The 27,107-nt window shown below is 35.9% G+C and overlaps 1 protein-coding gene across 3 annotated transcripts in view; it reads left to right on the forward strand.

The window, feature by feature from the left end:
* The window catches only part of CTDSPL2 (CTD small phosphatase like 2), a 117,512-nt gene that overhangs the window by 72,014 nt on the left and 18,391 nt on the right, over positions 1-27,107 (forward strand). For 2 of the 3 annotated variants that reach the window (XM_036736176.1, XM_036736177.1), the window contains 6 exons: positions 1,801-1,939; positions 6,121-6,270; positions 17,733-17,948; positions 22,764-22,842; positions 23,032-23,143; positions 25,427-25,513. In XM_036736176.1, coding sequence (XP_036592071.1) covers positions 1,801-1,939; positions 6,121-6,270; positions 17,733-17,948; positions 22,764-22,842; positions 23,032-23,143; positions 25,427-25,513 — 783 coding nt within the window. The remainder of the gene's footprint in view (positions 1-1,800; positions 1,940-6,120; positions 6,271-17,732; positions 17,949-22,763; positions 22,843-23,031; positions 23,144-25,426; positions 25,514-27,107) is intronic. The other variant, XM_036736179.1, reaches the window with a different exon arrangement.

The following is a 27,107-nucleotide window of genomic DNA, read 5'->3' on the forward strand; positions in this document are numbered from 1 at the left end:
GACCTTAGGGCACTACATAAATACTAGCTCTTTTTAGACAATTCATTTCAAAATTGTTTTCTATATGAATAGCCCTTCTATTTCACGTCCATTAAAAGACAATAGATTTGTCTTACCTTACTACTGTTTGAACTATCCAGTACTTTCCAGCTCTCTTAAAGATATGATTTAAAATTTATAGGTATGAGGCTTCTTTTTGGTGTATAACCTTTGTCTTTTCTTTCTTGACCCTGAGCTATATTTTTCAACATTTTTCACCTTTACATTAAAGTCACTGAGCATTAAAGCATATATTGACTTAATTTGTAAAATCTTAATTGAATTCTTTGTAGATTTCTCTCCTTTCTCCTTCATAAAATATGTTGGCACATAGCCATAGTTACCTTTATGGTGATTTTTTTTTATTATTAATACAACCAGATGTTCCATGAAATATTTGATGATGCTTTTGAATACACTGTGAAGCCATCTTACCAACTTGTATATTTGCCTTTTCTAGAAGAACCTGTGAGCCATCCTTCCTTTTAGCAGCAAGTTCTTTATGTCTTGGTTTTATTTATATTGAAAATGTCAACATTTGTATGATCCAAGTTCTTTTGTAGTATGTTGACTTACTGGTCTTTGAACAGAGATCTCATTTTAAATACTGACAGTTTGTTTAATAAATTAAAAGGTGGTTTTTAACTGTGTGATCCTTCAGACCCTTTTTCCCTTTTGTGCTACTCTTTCATTGTCACTACAAAAAAAGGTAGCCATATGGTCTTAAACATCATTTTTTTACTTTTGTTTCATGAATTGTCATGCACAAAATCTCATCTAGAAGCACCAACTGACAGCAAGCATTGTTCTGTTTAGCTAGTCTAACAACATGCATAGTCTTTTGCAGAGAACATACTTTTTTTTTTTCAGTCTCTCACTTATGGATCATATCAATGTAGACATTGCCTCCAGTGGTGCAGATCTCAACCCATCCACACCTTCTCTTTCATTGTATCCCTTATCTATATTCTCCAATAAATTCTCCACAGGGGTTCCACGCAACATGATAGGAGCCTTCAGTTAGATCTCATAGCATTGCCTGGATACCCAATGCAACATGCAGACTATCCATTGATTATCTATCAATTTGGTTGCAAGGCCAGTCTCCATTCTTTCCTGGTGGTCTTCTTTCCTTTTACTTTTCCAGTCCCCCATACCTTTCTAATGACATTCTTTTCACTGCCTCTACTGCTCACTTCTTAATAGTACTGTAATTATTGCAGCTCACTCAAGACCATCAGGTGCCTTTCCCTAGCCCTTTCTGTAACCCTTCAGTTTAATTGTTTTGGAACCGTAGCGAATCAGTGGAACTACATTGTTAAAAAGATCAGAGAACATACTTCAAACCTTTCTGATGTGGTGGAACGTACCAGAAATGGCCACTGCCATCGTCTTGGAAAACCTGGAATTATCAGCATGCCAGGATGAGGCATTAGAGCTAGATTGTTATTGAAGTAACTGCATAAATGTTATTAAATAAGGGGTAGTGGTAGAGTGGTACAGTTGTTAATCATAATAATTATGGCTGACATTTAATAATAACTTTAATAAAGGCTTACCAGATCGTGACTTTTTGTGTTTATCTTATAAATGGAATTAAGAAAATTCTACCTTTGCTTGTCATTTTTTATTCTTTTGTGAATGAAAATCAGAAAGGGGGATTTATAATTTCATTTATATTTTAACATCCTAATTAATGTAAGTTATAAAAAAGAAATGCATCATTCAGTTCTTTGTTTTTTTTTTCTTTTACCTTTTAAGGAAGAGAGAGAAAATCCTTCAAAGAGGAGTAGAATAGAGCGTGATATAGATAACAACTTGATCACATCAACACCTCGAACAGGCGAAAAGCCCAATAAACAGATATCTCGAGTAAGACGGAAAAGTCAAGTAAATGGAGGTTTGTTAATGTTTGTATATTTAATTTATGGGTGGGAAGAGACATCAATTGAAGGGATTCTATTCCTTTGTCAAACATTTGATCTTCCTGGTATACAATCATGAGTAGCTTCTTTTCTGTAGAGATGGGATTAATGCCTCCTTGATAGCTTTCCAAAAAAGGAACGTGATTAAACATGATTCAAATATTGGAGTGAATCATGGAAAGCTTTCCTTGAGTATTTTGAGGGAGTGAAATAAACAACCCCATTTGAACATACTTCCACATTGTATACTAGTTTTCAGTTCATTGAGTGTAGATACTAAATTACTCCTTTTAAAATTCATGCATTGCTTCAGTATATCGATGTTTATCCTAACATACAAGTGTGAAAGAATGTAGTGCCATTCTTTTTTTTTTTTTGCAGGGGGGGAAGGCAGGGTAATTGGGGTTAAGTGACTTGCCCAAGGTCACACAGCTAGTAAGTGTGTCAAGTGTCTGAGGCCACATGTGAACTCAGGTCCTCCTGACTCCAGGGCTAGTGCTCTACTCACTGTGCCACCTAGCTGCCCCGTGTAGTGCCATTCTTAAGAGAATTTTTGCTAAATCTGTAAAATGAGAAGGTTAGACTAAATTATTTCCAAGGTCCCTTTAAGCTCTGAAAGTCTGTGAATCTTAAGAGTAGTAGCTCTGGATGAAGGAATCGTTAGGGTTTTTTGTTGTTTTTTTAAGGGGACAGGAGAAATCATTTAAGAATTTATTGTTTTATTCCATAGAAGAATATTGATGATAATTAATGATCATGAAGACAAATTTTATCAAGTGTTCTCTAGTAATTAAATTAGTATTTCCTTTAAAAAAAATCTACTGCATTGGATTTGGGGCTGTAGATGTTGATTAATCTCTAAAATGAGAGGTAGATATTATGTGATCTCTAATTAGTTGTTTTAGACAATCTCCAGCTCTAACATACCAGCGTTGTTAGACTCCCTTAATTTCCCCCAGCACACTGTAAGTTCTTTGAAAGTTGAGGACTGTTTTCATTTTTTACTTTGTTTCCTTAATGCCTGACACAGGAGAAATACTTAATATGCTTGTTGAAATTAATTGAATGAATAAAAACTAATTGTTATTTTTTTTAGTCAGCATGAAAATGCATTCAGACCAACATTTTTAACTACTTAACAAAGTTTTAATTTCCTGAAGCAATGAGTGCTGCTTGAATCAAAGATAAAATTTGTGTTATTTTCCAGAATCAAAAAGTTTTAGCGTTGAAAGAAATGTAAGGAAACATTTAGTGCAGCTACCCTTCCCCGTCCTGTTTAACAATTGAAAAGATTCCCCACAGGTCATTTTTAGTATATGCTTTAAGGTATCATTCAGTATAACATTAGTAAAGATACTAGAAAAGAGAGGGAAGACATAAATTTGTAAAAAGTATTAAGTGCTTTCTACTGCCAGTTTATTTTCATTAATTCTTGTTCACATGCTTCAGATTTTAGCTCTCTTTCATTATGTGAGAGAGAGCTTGATATAGTGGAGAGAATACTGGACTTGGATTAGGAAGAAATTTTTAATCAAACTGTGTGGCCATGGGCAAGCCATTTAACTTTCCTTGCTCTCTCTCCTGTAAAGTGGAGATAATACCTGTATTGCCTACCTCTCACAATTATCATAAGGCTTGAAATTGTTTATAAATATTTTGCAGACTTCTAAAAGCATTATATGAATGTCAGTTGTTATTATTCCCCTCCATAGATTTCTAGTTCCAATTTGAGAAGTATTCTCATTTTAGCCTTTTTTAAAAATTTCTGGTTCACTAATAAATCTTTCGTTAATAGCATAACTTAATTGGGCAAGCCAGGGAGCTTCAGCTCTTTAGGGTTTGTTTTCTAACACCTCCATTCTCTGTCACACCAGTTCCCAAACTTTTTAGTCTCAGGACCCTTTACGCTCTTAAAAATGATTAAGGACTCCCCCCCGACACACACAGAGCTTTTATATGAGCAATATTTATCATTATGTGCTGTATTAGAAGTTCAAACTCTTAGTATTATTTTTACAAAAATAATTTTGACCTCACAGACCTCTGGAAAAGATCTTGGAGACCTATAAGGTGTCCCTGCACCACACCTTGAGAACCACTGCTCTGTCATATTTGTTGCTGCTGCTTTTTTGATTGCTTGTACAAATACCTCTTTTATTGGAAGTGATTTAATGACCTATTGAATGGGGATTCCAAAAGTTATCCATAAACTTCTGTAGAGGCTAAAATTTGTTCACTGATACATGTACATGTGTGTGCATTCATGCAACAAATATATCTGCTATCCTCTTATCAAATGTGCAACTATTTGTATAACACACAAACAGATGACTCAGTGCAAAACACATGGAAACAGTGACCAAAGATGCAGAAGCCCCTCCTATTGTCTTAGAGATATGTTACATACCCCCAGGGTTTGCTTTAAAAGTACAATAATCATAATAACATTTTTATAGTATCTTAAAGTTCACAAATCAGTGCTATACCTCTTTTGCTGGTGGGAACCAAAAAGGAGAAGAAAGTAAAGGAGAGGAGAGAAAGACATAGACAAAGAAAAAGATGAAAAAGGAAAAAAATTAAAGAGCTAAAATGGTGAGGAAACCAGTGGGAAATAAGAATGTAGTTCTGTCTCATAGTGGACCCGTTAAAATGGTGGCAGCATTCTGATAGTGAGCACTAATCATGAGCATTTTAAAAGTTCTTTCATAATTTGATTTTACTTTATTCTTAAGTTTTCTAGCCCAAATCTGTGCACTTTCGCTAATTTATAACTTATTGGTCCAGTCCATTTTGCCCCATAAGTCATGTTGATTCTTTATTTGTTCCTTATAATAATGATTGCAGGGAACCTTTAGGAAATGGAATCCTCAAGTGTACATGAATTAATTGTCGAAATGAGTCTCAGGCTGTATGCATCAGGTTTGTTTTTTATGTGTTGTATCAACAGTCCAGCTAGCAGCTGCTGTGAGGGTGTAAAGCCAACAACAACCAGCTTACAGAACGCTGCAAGCCCAGGTCTTTTTCATCTGCTTATTAAGGAAAGCAACGTTAAGGGGTTAACAATCTTACTTTAATCCAGCCAATATCATTTACTTAGTTCAGGGGAAAAAACCAGCACCCTGAATTACAGACCAAATACAATTTGTAGTTATCAACATCTGGGTGTTCAGCCAGGGAGCTCATTATAACAGCTGGCCCAGAGTCACGTGCCACTCCTACTATGGCCTGGAGCTCTGAGTGAGAATGCTAACCTCTGCATTTATATATCCTGTTCAGGGCCCTGACCTCACCCAGGCTGAGCGTGGAGAAGTTCCCCACGCCCGATATCACATCAGATATAAAATCAGATATAAATCGATAGCTCCCAGTTGTCTCAGTGCTAAGAAATACAAAAACATCCCCACTTTATCTGCCTCATTCAAACAAAAGCCAGAATCATTAAAGGTCAACAGCAAAAAGTCCCACCTTAATTACTATTACATATGTATTGGAAAAATTTGTCTTGTTATTTGAGTTGTTTTTGCTTTTTTTGCTTGCTTGCTAAAATTATTAATAATCAACCAGCATTTATTAAGCGCTTGCTATGTACCAGGCACTGGGTAAGTGCTCGCTATACAAAGAAAGGCAAAATCTGTTCCTAACTTCCCTAATAAGGGAAACACCTTGTAAATAACTAGATACATGCAAGATATATATGTATATGAGATATGTGTAAGGTGACCTGAAGGGGAAAGGCACTAGCAGCTGAGGGAACCAGGAAAGGCCTCTCTTACTTAGGTTTGAATTTGGTTCTGAAGGAAGCCAGAGGAATTAAGCTGAACATTTATATATGCTGTATGTTCGGTAAATTTTTATTGTATTAAGAATTTGAAATATAGATGTACCCTCACTTGAAGAAAAATCCAAACATTGAAATATACAAAATATACCCCCCGAAAACCCTCCAGGTTATTTACTTTACCTAGGATTTTGTCACAATATTTCTCTAAGGAGTTGCTCTGAGATGCTTGAAATGACCCATTTTACATAGAGCCATTTATATAAAATGTTGCTTGCATTATTTTAGAGAAGAGTAATTTAGGGGACATTTGTGAAAGAGGCAGTGTTTTATTTTCAGCGTAGTTTATAAAGCTTTGTTTTTTTTTCTTTTTCTCAGAAGCTGGTAGTTATGAAATGACAAATCAGCATGTAAAACAAAATGGAAAACTAGAAGATAATCCTGCCACTGGGAGTCCTCCAAGGACTACATTGTTGGGGACCATTTTTTCTCCTGTCTTCAACTTTTTCTCACCAGCAAATAAAAATGGTAAGTACCAACTATTAAAGATAGTGTGGACTAAGGAAGTATGTATTTCCAAGTCTTTTTCCTAGTTTATACTTTGAAGACATGTTTGATTTTTTAGAACTGTAGGTTTTGTGACTTACATTGCATAGGAATAGCAGTAAAAGATGTTATCAAGGTATTTTATGATAGAAAGAAAAGGTGGTCTCATTATGTTGAGGGGCAAGCATGACACACACCTGTAGTGCTCTACCTCATATCTTTACCAAATCAGAAGAAATCTAGGAAGTCCTCTAGTGCATTAGCTTGACCCTTGAGGTGAATTTATTAAAGGACATGGATAAAAGTTGCACAGGACAGACCAGCATATGGATAGTTTGAATCTGTGCTGTTGATGGCAACTTCCAAATTGATAAGATAACAGATCCATTGGAGCACTTTAGTTTCTTTGACTTTGTGTTTGTTATCTACACAAATACTGTGTATTTGATCCCAGTGTATTCATTGGGATAAATTTGTAATGAATATCTACTGTGTGTCAGGCATTGTGCTGGGCATCATGGAGGATTAAAAGAAGAATGACAGGTCATCCCTCCTTTTGACACAACGTAGTCTATCAGGGAGATCAGTAACTATAAGAAAACTATAAGGTAGAACATGATAGGAAAGAATGCCATTTAGAAAAGTGCCATAAATATTCAAAGGACTAGTAGGAAGACATGTTCATGGCTTCTAAAGAGAGTAAAGTTATATAATGCACAATTTTACCAGAATAGATATCTTGTTTTCTATATTGCCATACAGCCAACATTTCTAATTACCATTTTGTTGTGTGAAAGTTATTCTCATTGACAAGTAGAAAGCCAGTGAATTCTCTGTGGTGGAAATAATTCAGTCCTTTGTGTCCAACAAAATATTATCTTCCCAAGGAAGAAACACAAGGAAGATTTGTTTCCAGCTTAATTGACTTATACAGCATTAAGAAAGCTTCCCAAAAGAAAACAGGCAGTCTTTCCCAATTCAAAAGAGTTGAGGGGTAAGGATGAAATGGGTTATAAGTTTTTGTTTCTGTTTTGATTGGTTTTTTAGATACAAAGAGGAAAAGGGATTTTATGAGAAATTGTAAGCTTTTGTCGCATTTTTGAGTTTTTTGTTGTTGTTTGGTTTTGGGGAGTCAAGCTTGGGACGAGGGGGTTGGACAGTTAAGGTTAAGTGGCTTTCCCAAGGTCATACAGCTAGTAAACCAGATGAACTGAGGTCATCCTGACTCCAGGGCCAGTCCTCCATCTACTGTGCCACCCAGTTGCCCCTGCATACAGTTTGGGTTTTTAGACATATAGGTATAAAAAGTTTAACAAGGTGATAACAAAATTGATCTATTTGTGTATCCTTTTACACTTTTTGATTGTACACATTTTAAAAAATTTTATTGGGCCAGGTAGGTGGCACAGTGAGTAGAGCACCGGCCCTGAAGTCAGGAGGACCTGAGTTCAAATCCAGCCTCAGACACTTGACACACTTAACTAGCTGTGTGACCTTGGGCAAGTCACTTAACCCCAATTGCCCTGCTTTCCCCCCTGCAAAAAAAAAAATTATTAATGCTTTCTTTTAAAATAATTTTCAGTCAATTAGACTATGCAATAAAACTTCACTAATCAAAAATATTAATAGGATTACATAGTTGAGAATTTTAAAAGACCTTAGAAGTCATGCGGCCCAACTATAATCAGTTTTAATCATGTTTACATCCTCTGCTCTAGAACCTTTTTGAAAACAGCTTCTTTTTGCTTACAGCATAAAACTCAACCTTGTCATTTTCAAGATTAGTCCTCAGATCTTTGCTGCTGGCAGTGATAATCTGACCACCAGCCTACTTATGTAACCTTTATCTACTAAGTCCAATATCTATCCTCTGATCCAGTCAGCCATATGTCTTTACTGTGCCTAGCATTGTTCTCTTCCCTTTCTTCCCATGGTATGGACTTTCTTACATCTCTCACCTGACTTGAGGTGCTTTCCTCTACTTAACCATATCATAATTATTATTTTAGCATTATTTATTGTTAAACACCTGTATAAGCAATTAAGAGACAGCAGTTAAGAAATAGTGCATAGAGAGAGTGAGTTTTGGAGCCAGGTGAACTTGGGTTCAATACCCACCTCTGACACATACTGTCATTGTGACTCTGGGCAGGTTACTTAATTTCTCAAGTGTTCTGAGATTCTTCTTGGAAGAAATATGCCAAATTGCTTTGGTTAGAGGGAATTTGCTCATCCAGAAGTTTCCCATACCATTGATATGACAAGTTCAGCCCCCTTCTTTTTCCTCCAAGCAATTTAATTTTCTTTGATAACTGTTTACATTGAAATAATGAATTTCTCCTTTTTTTGGTATGTTGTTGTTTGCATGTTGATTTCTCCAGTTAGCTTATGAGTTTCTTGAAAGAAGGAACTTTTTTTCCCTGCCTTTGTGTTCCCAGTGCTTAGCACAATCCCTGGCACATAGTATGCTTTTAATAAATGCTTGTTAAAACCAGTCACTATAATCTTTAAACAGATCTTTTTTGGTTGTTTTTAATAACACTGACAAGGTATATTTCTAATAATGGAATTATTGGGCTAGGTATAATTAATTGAAATTTTTATTTGTCAAAAAGATTGTTAGTTTGCAATTCTACCAGCAATGAATGGCTATTCCTTTTTCTCCACAACCCTACCAATATTAAATTTTGTTGCCCTTTTTTTTTTTCCTATTTAATGAATATACTACTATCTTCTTAACAAACTTGTTTACTTCTCAAATCTTCTTTTCTGTCCTGAATACCTTTCAGTTTGAAGGATTTTTGAAAATAGTACCCAATTCTCTAAAACTTGTTTCTTCTCTAGGATTTCATAATCTTTAGTAATATCAATCTGTTGGTCAGTAAGTATTTATTAAGTACTTACTATGTATTAGACACTGTGATAAGCATTGGGGAAGGAGCTCACATTCTAAAGTAGAATACAGCATATAAATAGGTATATATAAAATATACATATTTGGTAGATGGCAGGTAATCTGAGCAGAGAGGGCCTTCTATAGATATGGGATTTGAACTGAAGCTTAAAAGAATACCACGAACCTAATACTCAATGTGAAAGGACAGAGAGAAAGCCAGTACAAAGGTATGGCGTTGGAGTGTTACATGAACGTACCAAGTAAACCAGTGTGTCTGGTTTATAAGGTGTGTGAAAGTAAATAAAGTATAAGAAGACTGGCAAGGTAAAAAACATACCCTACCCAAGGAGTGCTGAGCAAGGACTTGAGGCCAGTGGGTAATCTCACTGGAGAGGGGAAGCATGAATATGATTTGGTTTAATGCCATCATGTTTTTCTGTGGCCTCCTGGCTACTCTTGTGAGGCGGACTTATTGGGCCTGGAAGCTCTTGACCAAGATATCAAAATGGGGACGCTGGTTCGTGGGTCTGCTACTTTGGAGCTTGAATAAATGCTTTGATTCTTCTGTCTTCTACTTAGGGAATTCCTTATATCCTGTGGTTCTGAACCGTTCAGACATGTATGTGATTCTCTTTGAAATCGTAAATTCTGCCTTCCTAATACAGGGCAAAAGATAAAGATTTCTATTTTGCATGTTGATTCTGAAATGTCCAAAAGGCACCTGGCAAGCAGGATTGGAGCTTAGAGTGAGATTAGGGCTAGATGTATAGATTTGGAAATCATCTGAATAGAGGTGATTGAACTCTTGGGACCTGAGATCACCAAATGAGATAATAAATACATTAATATTAATTTTGTCTCTCAACCTAAATGATATACTTCTTGAAGGCAGGGATCAAATCTATACTTTTGTTTGCCTGATAGAGCCTTGCTTAATGCTAGGTACATATCAACCATCTAATAAATACTTGCTGGTTAGTTGATTTTTAAAGGCACATCTTAGGGAAATTTCTAAATGATAGCATTTTTGTTACATCTTTTTCTCTTTATTTTTTTGGGTTGTTAAATTTTAAGTTCCAAACTGTCTCCCTCATTTCTTCCCCTCTTTGCACTAGAGAAAGTCACTATTTGATGCAGATGTATAAACAATGTAAAACCATATTATGCATACTTCTGTATCAGTTCTTTCTCTGAAGATGTATAACAACTTGCTTCCTAGGTCCATTTATAATTGATTTGAGTATAGTACTCAGAATAACTTAGTTATTAACAATTATTCTTCAAACAGTGTTGTCGTTACTGTGTACAACATTGTCTTGGTTCTGCTCACTTTACTTTTCATTATTTCATGCAAGTCTTTCCATGGTTTTCTAAAATTAAGCAGTCATTATTTCTTATAATGCAGTAGTATTCCATCACAATCATGTACTACACCTTATTTAGCCACTCACCACTTGATGGGCATCCCCTCAATGTCCAGTTCTTTGCTACCACAAAGAGAGCTGTTATAAATATTTTAGAACACATAGGTTCTTTTCCTTTTTCCCTGATCACTTTGGGAAACAGACCTAATTGTGTTATTGCTGGGTCAAAGTATGCATACAGTTTTATAATTCTTTGGATATCATTCCATCCCCAAAATGTTTGGATCAGTTCATAGTTCCACCAACAGTGTATTAGTGTCCCATTTTTTCCACATCACCTCCCAACGTTTGTCATTTTCACCTTCTACCATTTTAGCCAATCTGATAGATGTGAGATAATATCTCAGTTATCTTAATTTGCATTTCTCTAATCAATAATGATTTAGAGTATTTTGGGGGGGGGGAGGCTGGGCAGTTGGGGTTAAGTGACTTGCCCAAGGTCACACAGCTAGTAAGTGTATCAAGTGTGTGAGGCTGGATTTGAACTCAGGTCCTCCTGGTTCTGGGGCCAGTGCTGTAGTCAGTGCACCACCTAGCTGCCCCTTTGAGCATTTTTATATGACTATACTTTTGATTTCTTTATCAAAAAACTGCCTGTTAATACCCTTTGACCATTTATCAATTAGAGAGTGACTCATATTCTTATAAATTTGACAAAATTTTCTATTTATCTGAGATATAAGAACTTTATCTGAGAAACTGTCTAAAAATTTTCCCCAGTTTTCTGCTTACCTACATTGATTTTATTTGTACAAAACCTTTAATTTAAAGCAATAAAAATTATCCCTTTTGCATCTCACAATGTCTTATCTTATTTATTCATAAATTCTTCTCTATCCATAAGTCTGATAGGTAATGTGTTCCGTGTTCTCCTAGTTTTCTTATAATATCTCCCTTTATAACTGGGCCATGTATCCATTTTGGAGGGGAAAAAGCAAGGCATTTGGGGTTAAGTGACTTGCCCAAGGTCACATAGCTAGTCAGTGTGTCAAGTATCTGAGGCCAGATTTGAACTCAGGTCCTTCTGACTCCAGGGCCGGTGCTCTACTCACTGTGCCACCTAGCTGCCCCTCATATATCTATTGTGACCTTATCTTGGTAAATTGTGTAAATCAGATATTGGTCTATACCCAGCTTCTGACAGACTGCTTTCCAGTTTTCCTAACAGTTTTTACCAAATAGTGGATTCTTATCCCCAAAGTTTCCATCTTTACATTTATCAAACCCAAGGTTACTATAATCACTTACTGCTTTGCATTGTTTGTCTCTTCTGTTCCACTGATCCACCTTTATGTTTTTCAGCCAGTATCAGATAGTTTTAATAATTACTGCTATTTGTAATATAGTTTAAGATCTAGCACTGCTAAATCTCCTTCCTTTACATTTTATTTTCATTACTTTCCTTGATGTTCTTTACCTTTTGTTCTTCCACATGAATTTTGTTATTTTTTTTTCTAGTTCAATAAAATAATTTATTTGGGATGACATTGAATAAATAAAGTAGAATTGTCATTTTAATTATATTGGCCCTGCCTGTGTCTGAACAATTACTATTTCTCCAGTTATAGAAATCTTTTTATTTGTATAACAAGTGTTCTATCATTATGTTCATGTATTGCCTGGGTTTGCCTTGGCAGGTATACTTCCACGAATTTTATATAATCTACAGTTATTTTAAATGAGGTATTATTGGTAACATATAGAAATGCTGATGATTTATGTGGCTTACCTTTTATCTTGCTACTTTGCTAAAACTATCGTTTCAACTAACTTTTTAGTTGAATCTCTAGGATTTTCCCAGTATAGCATCGTATTTTCTGGGAAAAGAGATAGTTTTATTACTTGCCCATTCTGATTCCTTTTTCTTCTCTCATTACTATTTCTATCATTTCTAATACATTATCGGTTAATATTGGTGATAATGGGCATCCTTATTTCACTGCTGATCTTATTGGGATGACTTCTAGCATATCCTTAATATCATATTTTCTTTATTAAAAATAAATCAAAGTCCTGACTTTAAAACATATTTTACAGTGATCATCATTAAAATTATCTAGTACTGAGTAGAAGAAGTAAGAAATAAGATTATTGAAATAGAACATAACAGACAATCAAATACATATAAAAGATTAAAGGATTTTTTTAAGCCTTTGGAAGGTAAAGATCAGAGAAAGGATTCATTATTTAGCAAATATAGATGAGAATACAGTTGGCAATTGTGTACGAAGTGAATTCAAACACATCTCATAAAAAGGAATTCCTGTCAAATAATATAGGAAACCATTGTAGAAAATAGTTTGGAATTATACAAAGTAAGTGATGATTTATCCATTTTTGTGACCCAGAGATTATGTTGCTAGGTATGTATATACTTAAAGAAGGTCAGTGATAAAAAGAACGATTTTGTATTCACTAAAATAATTTATCACACCATTTTTTATGATAGCAAATCATTTAATCAAACAAGTCTTTATTAATTGCCTACTATGTTTAGGCACTACATTTAGTGCTAGATGCTGTGGATAAAGTACAAAAAATGACACAGCCCTTAGTGGTAATGAACTTAGATTCCAAAAGGAGAAACAAGTACATATAAAAATATGAACAAAATAAAAGTTAATAAATCCATAAAGACAGACAGTTGTTGCAAATACGAGGTAGTTTGAGGAGGGAATGTACTAATTGTTGGAGGGATCAGAGTAGACTTAATCCAGAATATGGTGCCTAAGTTGCACCTTAGAAGAAGAAAGGGATCCTATGGGGCATGGATAAGGAGGTAGCTAATTCCAGGCAGGAGAGACAAGCCAGTACAAAAGGCACAGAGATGGGAAGAGAAGGGCTATAGAGTATTGTGAGAGAGGAACAGACAACCAGTATGAATGTATTGGGAAACAGTATAGATGCCCATCGATTGAGAAATGGGTAAAGAAATTGTGGTATTTTAATGTAATGGAATGTTGCTGTGCTAAGATATTATGAATATGATACAGAGAGGCATGGAACAATTTCTATGAACTGATGCAAAGTGATATAAACAGAACCAGAAAAACAATCAACACAGTTATTATAACAATGTAGGTAGAATGAACAGCAACAAAATAATAGACATTGAATGCCATGACCAAGTTTGATCCAAAGAAGAGATATGAGACCATACCTATGCCCTACCCTGCCCTCCACTTCTTCGCAGACATAGTAGACCATGAGTATAAAACCCTGCATACAGCACCAGTTTTTTGATAACTTTAATTGGTTTTGCTGAACTTTTTTCTTCCTTTTTATACAGTCTTTATTGTAAGGAATGGCTTCCTGTGAAGGGACTGGGAAGAGCATAGTAGGAAATATAGGCGATGTAAAAACAAAAGATATCAATAAAAATGTACTTTTAAAATGATAGAAGAAAACAAAAAATATATCTCATTATATAGGGGAGATGACTTATAGAATAATCTTTCAAGGATGAGGTAGAAATGCTTTATTAAAATTAAATTTTCTGTATAATACAGTTAAAAGAAGAGTTTGGCAGATAGATAAGTTTAACATAATAGATAAATACAAGGAGCTATTAAGTATTCACAAATATAAAATCCCAGTTCATCGTAGATAAATGATTAAAGAACATGGACAGATTTCAAAAGAGGAAATCATTTTGCCAACCTGAGTTACTGAGCAGATTAAAATGTTACATTTGCTTTACTGAGTCAATAGAAATTATTTTTTTATTGTATTTATTTATTTATTTGACATATTTAGTTTTTAGCATTGATTTTCACAACAGTTTGAATTACAAATTTTCTCCCCATTTCTACCCTCCACCCCACTCCAAGATGGCATATATTCTGGTTGCCCTGTTCCCCAGTCAGCCCTCCCCTCTATCACCCCCCTCCCCTCTCATTCCCTTTTCCCTTCCTTTCTTGTAGGGCAAGATAAATTTCTACGCCCCATTGCCTGTGTATCTTATTTTTTAGTTGCATGCAAAAACTTTTTTTTTTGTTTTTGAACATCTGTTTTTAAAACTTTTAGTTCCAAATCCTCTCCCCTTTTCCCTTCCCACCCACCCTCCCTAAGAAGTCAAGCAATTCAACCTAGGCCACATGAGTATCATTATGTATAACCCTTCCACACTACTCATGTTGTGAAAGACTAACTTCATTTTGCTCCTTCCCAACCCATCCCGCTTTACTGAATTTTCTCCCCTGACCCTGTCCCCTTTCCAAAGTGTTTGTTTTGATTACCTCCACCCCCATCTGCCCTCCCCTCCATCATCCCCCCGCCTTTTATTTTTTTTTATCTTCTTCCCTCTTCTTTCCTGTGGGGTAAGATACCCAACAGAGTATGTATGGTATTCCCTCCTCAGGCCAAATCTGATGAGAGCAAGGTTCACTCATTCCCCCCTCACTTGCCCTCTCCCCTCCTCCCACAGAACTGCTTCCTCTTGCCACCTTTATGCGAGATAATCCATCCCATTCTATCTCTCCCTATCTCCCTCTCTCAGTATGTTGCTCTCTCATCCCTTAATTTCATTTTATTTCTTTTAGATATCTTCCCTTCATCTTCAACTCACCCTGTGTCTGCTCTCTCTCTTTTACATATATATATACATACATACACACACACACACACATATATATATATACACATACATACATACATACACACATAGATATACACATACATACACATTCACTTATATATATACATAAACATATATATATACATATTCCTTTCAGCTACCCTAATACTGAGGTCTCATGAATCATACATGTCATCTTTCCATGTAGGAATGTAAACAAAACAGTTCAACTTTAGTGAGTCCCTTGCAATTTCTGTTTCTTGATTACCTTTTCATGCTTCTCTTGATTCTTGTGTTTGAAAGTCAAATTTTCTATTCAGTCCTGGTCTTTTCACTGAGAAAGCTTGAAAGTCCTCTATTTTATTGAAAGTCCATATTTTGCCTTGGAGCATGATACTCAGTTTTGCTGGGTAGGTGATTCTAGGTTTTAATCCTAGCTCCATTGATCTCCGGAATATCTCATTCCAAGCCCTTCGATCTCTTAATGTAGAAGCTGCCAGATCTTGGGTTATTCTGATTGGGTTTCCACAATACTCAAATTGTTTCTTTCTGGCTGCTTGCAGTATTTTCTCCTTGATCTGGGAGCTCTGGAATTTGGCGACAATATTCCTAGGAGATTTCTTTTTGGGATCTATTTGAGGAGGCGATCGATGGATTCTTTCAATTTCTATTTTGCCCTGTGGCTCTAGAATATCAGGGCAGTTCTCCTTGATAATTTCTTGAAAGATGGTGTCTAGGCTCTTTTTTTGATCATGGCTTTCAGGTAGTCCAATAATTTTTAAATTATCTCTCCTGGATCTATTTTCCAGGTCAGCGGTTTTTCCAAGGAGGTATTTCACATTGTCTTCCATTTTTTCATTCCTTTGGTTCTGTTTTATAATAACCTGATTTCTCATAAAGTCACTAGCTTCCACTTGCTCCAATCTAATTTTTAAAGTAGTATGTTCTTCAGTGGTCTTTTGGACCTCCTTTTCCATTTGGCTAATTCTGCCTTTCAAGGCATTCTTCTCCTCATTGGCTTTTTGGAGCTCTTTTGCCATTTGAGTTAATCTATTTTTTAAGGTGCTGTTTTCTTCAGTGTATTTTTCAGTATTTTTTTGGGTCTCCTTTAGCAAGTCATTGACTTGTTTTTCATGGTTTTCTCTCATCCTTCTCATTTCTCCTCCCAATTTTTCCTCTACTTCTCTAACTTGCTTTTCCAAATCCTTTTTGAGCTCTTCCATGGCTTGAGACCAGTTCATGTTTTTCTTGGAGGCTTTTGTTGTAGGCTCTATGACTTTGTTGTCTTCTTTTAGGCTGTATGTTTTGGTCTTCTTTGTCACCAAAGAAAGAATCCAAAGTCTGAGACTGAATCTGGGTGTGTTTTCGCTGCCTGGCCATATTCCCAACCAACTAACTTGACCCTTGAGTTTTTCAGTAGGGTATGACTGCTTGTAGACTAACGAGTTCTATGTTCCATGTTTCGGGGGGAGGTGCCGGCTCTGTCACACCAGCATTCCTCCTTCCCCAAGAACCCCCAGCCCGGGCTGGGCTTAGATCTTTAGCAGGCTGTACACTCCTGCTCTGATCCACCACTTAATTCCTCCCACCAGGTGGGCCTGGGGCCAGAAGGGGCAGCAACTGTAGCTGCCCCACCTCCGCTGCCCCTGGGGCTGGAAGCAGAACCGCGAACTCCTTCCACTCCCGCAGCTTTTCCCACTATCCTTCTCCACAGTCTTTGGTGTTTGTGGGTTGGGGAGCCCGGTAACTGCCGCAGCTCACATAATCAGGGCGCTAGGGGCCCCATCCGCCCAACTCCAAGTTTGGTTGTTCCACGGCACTCAGGCTGGGCTCTGCTCCACTCCGTTCCCAGCTCCCAGCTCCGTGTGGAATAGACCTCACCCAGAGACCATCCAGGCTGTCCTGGGCTGGAGCCCTGCTTCCCTCTGCTGTTCTGTGGGTTCTGCCATTCTAGAATTGGTTCAGAGCCATTTTTTATAGGTTTTTGGAGGGACTTGATACGGAGCTCACACTAGTCCCTGCTTACCAGCTGCCATCTTGGCTCCGCCCAATAGAAATTATTTATATTTATTTTATTTTTATTTCTGTTGTGTTTCAGTTTCTTCCATGTTGCTGGGTACTTCTAAAGTGCTTACAATATATATACACCTAGTACTATAATGCATATGAAAACAATACTAAAATGTAGGTAAATGCAGATTAATTACAATGACCAATATTGGTCCCAGAAAATAAGTCGACCAGTTTTAACACTTTTCTTTGTTACAAAGGTGTTCGTATTTGGAGAGGGAGCAATGCTAATTAGGAAATGACTGCAGTTAAAAAAAAAAAGACACCAATAAAGCATTCTTTAAGTACTTGAAGATTCTTTGTTGAACTTTCTCTGAAGAAACGATCTATCTAACCTATTATCAGAAACATGAAATTTTACGGTATTTCAGTGTCATCCTCCCGCCTGCCTTTTTTTTTCCAGGAAGTGGATTATAATCCTTTGGGATAATTTAATTTTAAGAATAATGATTTTTAGTTTATTGAATCATAATTTCAGGAACATCAGGATCAGATTCCCCCGGACAAGCTGTGGAAGCTGAAGAAATCGTAAAACAGCTTGATATGGAACAGGTAGATGAAATCACTACCAGTACAACTACATCAACAAATGGAACAGCCTATTCAAATCAAGCAGTCCAAGTAAGACCTACGATAAATAATGGTTTAGAAGAAGTGGAAGAAGCTACTAATCGTGATATACCACCTCTTACAGGTAAAGACATCCTTTAAATAACTCTATGTTATAAGAGAATAAATTATGCATAAACTTTAAAGTAGACAAGTAAATGCATATATTTTTTCTCCCAAAATATTTAGTGAAATTTATTCAAAGAGGAGATTTTAAGTTGTCACTTTCAAGATCATATTGTAACTAATCTAAAGCTTTTTATCAGCTGAGAATTAATACTTGGCTAAAAATTAGTTTTAAAAATCAACCCTGCTAGTTAAATATTTTCACAAGCATTCTTAGATACCTCTGAACTTTCAGATATATTTTGTCTATGTGTGAACACTTCTTAAAATTACTTAATGTATTTGAACTATAACACCAACCTGAGCCTATTGGAGTGCACACATTTTCAAATGTACTTAAAATTGCTAAATAAAACTTTCCTAATAGACTCTGAGACTGAGAGGAAGGCCTTCTCCAGATTAATAAATCTATCTGACATTAAGGAATACAGATTGTATGGCTACAAGAGTTGTAATAGACATGCTTCAAGAATAGAAAGGGGGAAAAAAGTATTTACCACAGAGTTTGGGAGACTGCCATGGGCCCTGTTAGGGGAAGAATGTAATTCAGGAGTGGTATAACTAGAATGAGTACGTGCCCAGCCCTTCCTTAGGTCTATAAAAAGTATTTCTACTCTTTCTAGGTTCCTAGGATCACTGTAGAAATAACTATAAGCTCCTCTTCATTGTTAGTATAGATTTAGTTATTCGTCCTTCCCTCATTTCCTTTTCTTGATTGTTAGTTCAAGGCATGGTAGACACTGGAAATGCAAATGAAAAGCAACAGTCCTTTGAGGACATTTAGTAAGGAAATGAGACCTGTATACAAATCTCGTTTTAGACCATCTACAAGAGTAGGCAGTGAGATGAAGTAGAAAAGGTACTAGATTTGAAGTTCAGATCTTGAGTGTGTATCATTTTCGCTATTTGACCTTAGTCAAGTCACTTAACTTCTCTAGTTCTCAGCTTCCAAATGAAGATATTGCACTGAAATTTCTCTAAAGACCTTTTCTAACTTTATATTTTATAAAACTCTTGGGGGACAAGGAGAATGCAGAGTGTATAAGAAAGTCAGATTATCCTGAGTCATTAAAGGAGATATGGGATCACTTCTAATTGTGGAATTAGGAAAGACTTTAGAAGGAAGTAGCACCTGTTCTGGGACTTAAAAGAAGCTTCAAGTATGATGCCAGGTAGAAGAAGGCATGGAGGAAAAATCCATTTCAAGCAGGGGGGGCCAGGGGGGAGATTACAGAGGCATAGAAAAAGGTTGGAGTAAACTGGGGAAGATGGGATAACCTAGTTAGGCTGGAACTTAGAGTTCACAAAGGGGAATAATGCCAATAAAGTTAGAAAAATCCACTGGATCCAAAACACGGAGCATTTTGAACATCATACAAATGAGTTTGTATTATTTCTAGACGTTGGAGAGCCACTAAAGGTTTTTTAGCAGTGTGAGAGATGTGATCAGATTTGTGCATTAGGGAAAATTAGTTTGATTATAGTGTGAAGAGTGATTTGGAGAAAGGGTGACCAAGACCCTCAGTAGGAGTCTCTTGCATTATTACAATAATACATATTACAAACATCATTAAAAAGCAGTGGTAATAGAAATGGAAAGGGTGTGGCCCAGGTGCAAAAGATATTGGATTGGTAGAATTGACAAGGTGTGGCCATGATTGAATGTTAGAAAATGTAAAGAATGACTTGAGGGTTTTAAGCGTAGGAGCGTGGTAGTGCAAGCAGCATAAATGTGTAATCTAGGAAAAAATACAGGCTTTCAGAAGAAGGTGTCATAGGATCGTAGCTCTAGAGATGGAAGAGACCTCTTCTAGTCCTGCATTAGAGATGAAATTTGAACCCATCTTAAGGTATGATGGGTTAAAAGTAGTTCAGACCGTAGAGTTCAGGGTTGGTTGAGATAAAGATTTAGGAGTCATCCTTATAAATATAGTAACTGAAGAAACCAAGGAAGAGCATTTAGAGAAGAAAACAGAGCATAGAGGCTTAAGGAACGCTCGTTTGTGAGCTAGATGCAGAAAATCAGTGAAGGAAACCAAGTGAGATAATAAGTAAGAGATTTAGCAAGAGAATTAGAAGAGAGCAGTATCCAAAAAAAAAAAAAAAGCAAAAAGGAGAGAATACTGAGAAGGAAAGAAGTCAGCATTTTTAAGTGCTAAAAAAAAAGATCCAAGGATGATGAAAAATGAGATGAAATCCATTAGGTTTTGCATTTAATGAGAAGAGACTATTAGAGTTTGCATTTAGTGACCATATTCAAGCACTCCTGGATGACAGCCCTGGAAACCAGGTTGTATAGAGAGTTGAGGATTGAATAAGTAGTAAGAACGTAAAAGGTAGCAGATGTTGACTACACCAGCTAGAAATTTAGCAATGAAAGTGGAGGAGGGCAAAGAGAAGACATTAGCTTGAAGTGGATAGCAAGATCAAGGGGATGTTTGCTTGACCTTAGCATTTCTGTAAGCTGATGAAAAGAACCAGCAGAGGAAGAGAGCAAAGATGCTTTGAAGAGCATAATTGATGGAACGGGGTGCCAGGGGAGATTGGAAATGGAAAACAAGGGTATGTTACAGTAGTTAGCTCTGATAAGGAGAATGGTTTTCTCTGCAGCCACCAGACAGGAGATGGCTGACTTAATACAAGTTGTACCCTACCAGTACTTAGCTCTGCTTGATGGAGAAGAGCCAGATGATGGGAGGAGGAGTTAGCAAGACAAGAACAGCAGATGGTCAGGAAAAGATGTGTACCAGTGAAAAAAACAGTTGTACTACAGTCAAGCTACAAAGAAAGGGTGAGGAATTGAAACCTAGTCAGAAGGATGGCCTGGAAGACTAGGGTTTGAGAGACCAGAGGTCATGGTGAGAACAGAGATTCAGATTTTGGGAGAGATGGAGGGGACAGGAGGTTGTTATCTGGTAGAATTTAAATTGAACAAGATAGAAATTGAGCTGTTTCAAGTGATAGTAAGATCTAGCTATGTGACCACTCTTCTAGTGGTGACAGCAGTTTCGTGAAGATGGGCATCATCTTTAGAGTTGTGGAAATTAAGAAATTTTAAGAGTCCAAGTAATCATAATGGTCATCATTGTCGATTATGACTGGGGAAGGTGGTAAGCCAGATTCTGAAGTCATATTAATGAAGATGAGTGTCCTAGAGGTAAGTAGATCAGGTGATAAGAATTGGGAGAAAATATTGTCAGCTAAAAGAGAGGTGGTCGGATGATAGTGGTAGAAGAAAGGTTTCAAAGTGGCTGTGGAAAGTAAGAAAATACGCCAATACCTCTTAGGCTTGAAGTGAATTGAGAGAAATTGAGAAGCCAGTGTGAGGAAGTAATGAGGAATGTGGTGTAGTAGAAAAGCCTTAGTTCAGTATGAGGAGGTAGGAACGTAAGATGAATTTGCTTCTTTGATAGTGGGGTAGAATGCAGGCTTCCAGTGGAAAAGGTGGGCAAAAAATAGATGATTGGAACTTGGGAGAGGTATGGAATTGAAATGAATCAGGAGTACATATCAAGAGTAAGGAATTTGCATCTAAAACTGTAAGAGTATAGATAAAGGAGTGCAGGGAATTCCGAGTTAAGCTTTAGGGCTTTGCTAGCTGTAGGGAGGAGGAAACAATATGCAAAACCTAAAAGAGTGAACAAAACCCAAAGTTTTAGGTGGGGGCTTCCAGCAGTATTGAAGTTGAGACAAGATTGTAACTTTGGCTTCAAGATAAGGGGTGAAAGGGGATGATAAGCTAGTTCTCAAGTGGAAACCTGCCTTCCAAGATGGTGTCCCTTGGGTGAAGATAACCTTATACTTAAAATGTAAGTAGCTATTACTGAAGTAATCAGAATTTATGACAGTCATATGCAGTGAGAGGAACCCACTGACCCCAGTGACTTACAAAATCCTCAAAAGTGTTCTGTCTTATGTTTGCAAAATTGTCAAGTGACAGTTTCTTATTAATAGAGTTTTCTTATGTTTAATATGATTGTACATATCAGATTGCATGCTGTATGAGGAAGGGGGGAAGGGGAAAATTTTAGAACTCAAAATCTTATAAAAGTGAATGTTGAAAACTAAAAATAAATAAATTTTTAAAAAGATTAATGTAGTTTTCTGGGGTTGGGATTATTTGATTTTGGACTCAACGCAAGTGCAAGACTAACTTGATAATTAATGATTTTCTTTCTCACCATTGAATTAAAAAATTTTTTTACACATCTAAGTAAGACAAGTATATATCTGGTGTGGAATAGTTTCTGTTCATAACAGTGAGTTTACACTTATTTTTATGAACTATCAGTTTATCCAAAATTAAACTATTCATTTTCATGCCCATCTGTCGCCTTATGAAGAAAAGGAGAGGGGAAAAACTATGGACCAACTCTTGTCAGCCCTCTTTTGAAAGGCCTCTATTTGTCCTTTCCTATGCATTCCTGTTTTTACTATCTACATCCAGACTGTCATCACTTCAGATTTGAACAGTCTCTCAGGTGGCCCTCTTTGATCCCAGGCTCTCTATTTGATCTTCAGTCCATTGTAAGAACTACCAAATTAGTCATTAAATGCTATTCTCATCATATCAGGGTATCTGAAATAAGAATATACTATTTAATTTGTTTTAAAATTTTGACAGATTCTTTTTCATACTTAAAAAATGAAGCTCTTAAAAGTTAAAAATGCTTCAGGACTTTATATGTAGCAGTGTTAAAGCAGTAAAAAGCTTACTTTATTGAAGCTTTTAAGCATCAAGTAAAATGTTTTGTTTTACTTTACTGAATTTTAGCACCTGTGTCTCCAGATAGTGGTTATTCATCAGCCCATGCAGAAGCAACCTATGAAGAAGACTGGGAAGTATTTGATCCGTAAGTATAAGTGGTTTTCCTAAAGCACTGAAGCTCCTTCTGTATCTGAGTCAGTTGTCTTTCAGCTTGTATTGCTCCTTAGATTTTTAATATACCGTATGTTTCAGTTAAGTATAAACTTTAGTTGACAATTTAAAAGTGGGCACAAATAGAATATTGATGTAATTCTTGTGAACTTTTTTCTTGTAGCTATTATTTTATCAAGCATGTTCCCCCATTGACAGAGGAACAGCTAAATAGGAAGCCAGCTCTTCCTTTGAAAACAAGAAGTACGCCAGAATTTTCCCTAGTCCTAGACTTGGTGAGTATATAATCTGTAGAGGAAGAGAGAGTAAAAGGATCATTGATTTGGTATTCTTAAAGTGAAAATACTTCCCAAAATAAGGGATATGTCTATATAAAGTATATTGTCAGTGTACTGAAAATTTTTATGTAAATGTGCCATAATGCAGGGGTCTTGACTTTTTTACATTCAGATATTTATTTCTTCTCTCTTCTTTTATCAGTGCTTAGTCCTATCCTTAGGACCCAGGTTTTTCCATCCACCCAACTTTTAACTTCTTTCTTTTCATTGTAACCACAATTGTTAGATGTCAGATTTCCTTCTCTTTGGGGAGGATCCTCTTTCCTTGCAAGAACCATATAGAACTTATCTTAGTAAAGCTCATTATGTAAGATTGTACCCATCTCACTATACTTATTTTTAAGTGGTGTCGAATGCCAGGAAACTTTATTACCAAGAGTTTAATAATAGAGACCCAGAACATGACCCCATTACCATGACTGACACTTTTTATGTTCTCTTGATATGAATAAAAACTTAATTTGTTTTTTTTTATAGTAAGAAAGCTTTAAAAAGCTCACAACGGTGTTCCCCAAGCACATTATTGTTATCGATCACATCTAGTTTTCATAAAATCATTGCATTCACCTTCTATCTCTTCTGTGTGGAAAACAAACCAAAAAAAAAAAGCAATAGATTGGAAAGGCTTTTGTTTATTTGACTATTTAAAAGTCACAGCATGACTGATGCCCTCCATAATGGAAAAGACATGCCTTAGCCCTTGTGCAGACTACATATATAAGCAAATAATTTTTTTTCTGTTTTCTCTATAGTGAGAATAATCTGGATTTCAGAATTTGGCAAATAGTTTTTATTATTTCCCATTGCCATATCTCAGGCTAAAGTGGCTTGCGAAAGGCATCCAGATGGATTAAGGTTTTGAAGGTAGCTTATTAGACATGAAATAGAATTTGTTGTAGGTAATTGTGTTAAAAAAAATGGGATAGAGTGAGGAGGTCCAATGGCTGGGAAAATTAACGTACACCAAGTAATAATTATTTCACTAGAATGCTTAGGATAAATAGGAAGGCAGGAATGATAGGGTTAAGAAGGTATGGAGAGTTTTAAAATGATATGAATAGTTCAAGATTTCTTGGAAGGTAGAAGCTGTAAGGTGATTTGATGGTGAGGATTTATCGTAACAGCCAAGTTGGCTATATTTAGTTGCTGGGGAGAAGACTTTAGCTTATTAAGATACTCGTGCTTAGTAATTCACTATTTTTGTGGAAGGTGATAGAGACGAATAGATGTAATTCAGATATGTTGTGGCTGAAAAAGCAACAAAATTGGTTCATGATTTGATTCTAGGGGAGAGGAAAAGTTAAGAGCCTAAGCAGATCCCCTGACATTTTGCTTTGTAGAATTAATTTTAAATTAACAAGCATATAACAGCTAATCTAATGTGTAGTCAAAAAAGTGGACATTAGTGTTAGAATTCATTTAGTCCTAGGTCATGAAAGAATTTCCTCTATGAATATTGTCTCTATTTAAAAAAAAAAAAAGAGTTCTATGGAATCTTAGTAGGAGTGAAAAAATCTTATTTTCATCATTCAGAGTTGAACTAAAAAAAGAGAAAATTTTCATCTCTTAAAATTAATGGCTCCTAATCCTCCCTTTTTCCTCTCAGTGAGCAGAAAGAAATTAAGGACCAAGATTGTCATGAGTCTACCTTGCCTCTGTTAAGTTACATAGCCAATAGGATTTTTTTAGAATTGGAAGAATTTTTAAACATTTAGTTTAATTCCTTCCACTCTTCCCTTTCCCTACTATTTTGAAGATGGGGAAACTGAGACCCAAAAAAGGATTTACCCAAGATTCCACAGCTAAATACTTAGTGGCAGAGCCAGGACTAGAACTCAGGTCTCCTGACTTTTGGTCCATTGCTTTTTCCCCCTTTTTACCCTACATGTCTAGAATTTATTTGTGTTTTACTTAGATAGATACAACTCCTAAAATGCACACACACATGCATGCCTGCACAGTCTTGCTTATTGAAAGCAGTTTCCACTTATATAAGACTTTTGCAGTTGTGATCTTGCAACACCAATATTTAGAGACAATTGCTGGACAGTATATACAAATAGCTTTCGACCCTGCAACCAAGGATTATAAATTAAATAATTCTACATATGGATGGGTGCTTTAATAAATGCTGTTTGGGGGTGATAATGAAAAGAATGAATTTTTAAAAAATTCATTTGAGGTCTTCCTTGGTTTGGTCAATGTGTGTTTTGTTTTTAGGATGAAACACTAGTGCACTGTAGTCTAAATGAACTAGAGGATGCTGCACTCACTTTTCCAGTCCTTTTCCAAGATGTCATTTATCAGGTAATTAGAAAAATATTTATAAATTATTAATTTATTTTTGACCTTTTAGACAACATAATGAACCAACAGATCTTTTATTACAATTCTTAAGAGGTAAAAATGTTGATCTGTATACAACTATGTGTAATGACTTGGATTTCATAAGAATTTTTGAAGACATTACTAGTAAAATAATACTCTTCAGTAGTAACATAAAACCATTAATTTCTTGAGAAAAATGCTAACAATCTTTTTTTTACCAGTGTCCTCTGCTTAGTTTTATAATCTTGTTTGCCAGCAGGTGGAGGCAGGAGCACTGAAATTGTAGCTCCCCTGAGAGAAAATTACCAGGTTAACACACCTGGTCTTGTTTGTTTCGTTTTGTTAATCCCCCTAAATATGAGAAAACTAATTTTTTTTTGTTGGTCAATATTTTTATATTGCTATGATGTAGTTTTTAGAATCTGTGGTTATCTAAATTAGCCGTTTTAATTACAGAATTCTATATTTCATAGTCAGCAGTTTGCTTAAGGCTTTGTAACTAGATATATATACCTCATCTGTATTACCGATAGGGATCATTGATGGTGTGGAAAAAAACAGTTGTATGTATTTGGTTTTGGAGTTCAAATTAAATTTATACATATTTTGAAAACTATGAAGCACCATAAGGTGATAATATTAAGATGGATTATCCTTCCCTGAATGTCCACTAATTAATGGCTTAGGGAAAGGTACTCTAGGTGCAGTGCTAAATGGCAAGGGAAAGACTGCCTAGACTTTTAAAAATCTGAGGGAAAAAATGCTACAGATATCTACACATAATACATGATGAGAAGTTGGCTTATTGGTTGTTTATTCAGTTACAAGTGGATTCTTTGTTGGTTGAATTGACTAGACTTTGGTCCAGAAATTGTTGAACATTCGCAGTGTGGAGTGATCGTGATCACGGGATTTATTTTAGCAATTGCTTCAAGTGCTACTTTATTTGAATTCAGTATTAGAATAACTCCCAGGTGCTATGGCAACTTTTTTTATTTGAATTGCCTACTACTGATGAAATATACTGATAAAAAGGGGAAGAAATAAAAGTTATGTATAAAGAGAACTATCTGAGGTCCTTTGAGGGGTTTTTTTTAACTGGATGTTCATTTGATCTGGCAAAATGAAACTATCTGTTTAAATTTACAAATAGATAAGCTAATTATGGAACAGTTGGTATTGATTTTAGTTAGTATGTTTGTAGAAAAGAAATGTTGAGGTGAATATCATAGGAGTGGCTTAATTTTCTCTCTGATTGACTTAGGTTTTTATTAGGTTTGTAAGGGAATAAGATCTTGATTTGAAAAATTTGTTAATGTTGCTTTTCGTCGTATCTTGAACTTCCAGAATATTTAAAATTTTGGTCTGTGTGGTTTTTAGTGGTGAAATAGTGAACGTGGAAAATAGAGGAGTTTGATTCCCTCTTTCCCCCATTTCTTTTCCATATTTCATACATTTGAATTGAAGTCTCTTCTACCCTTTTACTATTTCTGCTTTAACTTTCTTTTCCCCCCTCCTCCACCTTGTTTATAAAGTTCAGATTATTCTATGTGAATATGCATGTTGTATCATA

Source organism: Trichosurus vulpecula, chromosome 8, assembly GCF_011100635.1.
Source record: "Trichosurus vulpecula isolate mTriVul1 chromosome 8, mTriVul1.pri, whole genome shotgun sequence".
Lineage (NCBI taxonomy): Eukaryota > Metazoa > Chordata > Mammalia > Diprotodontia > Phalangeridae > Trichosurus > Trichosurus vulpecula.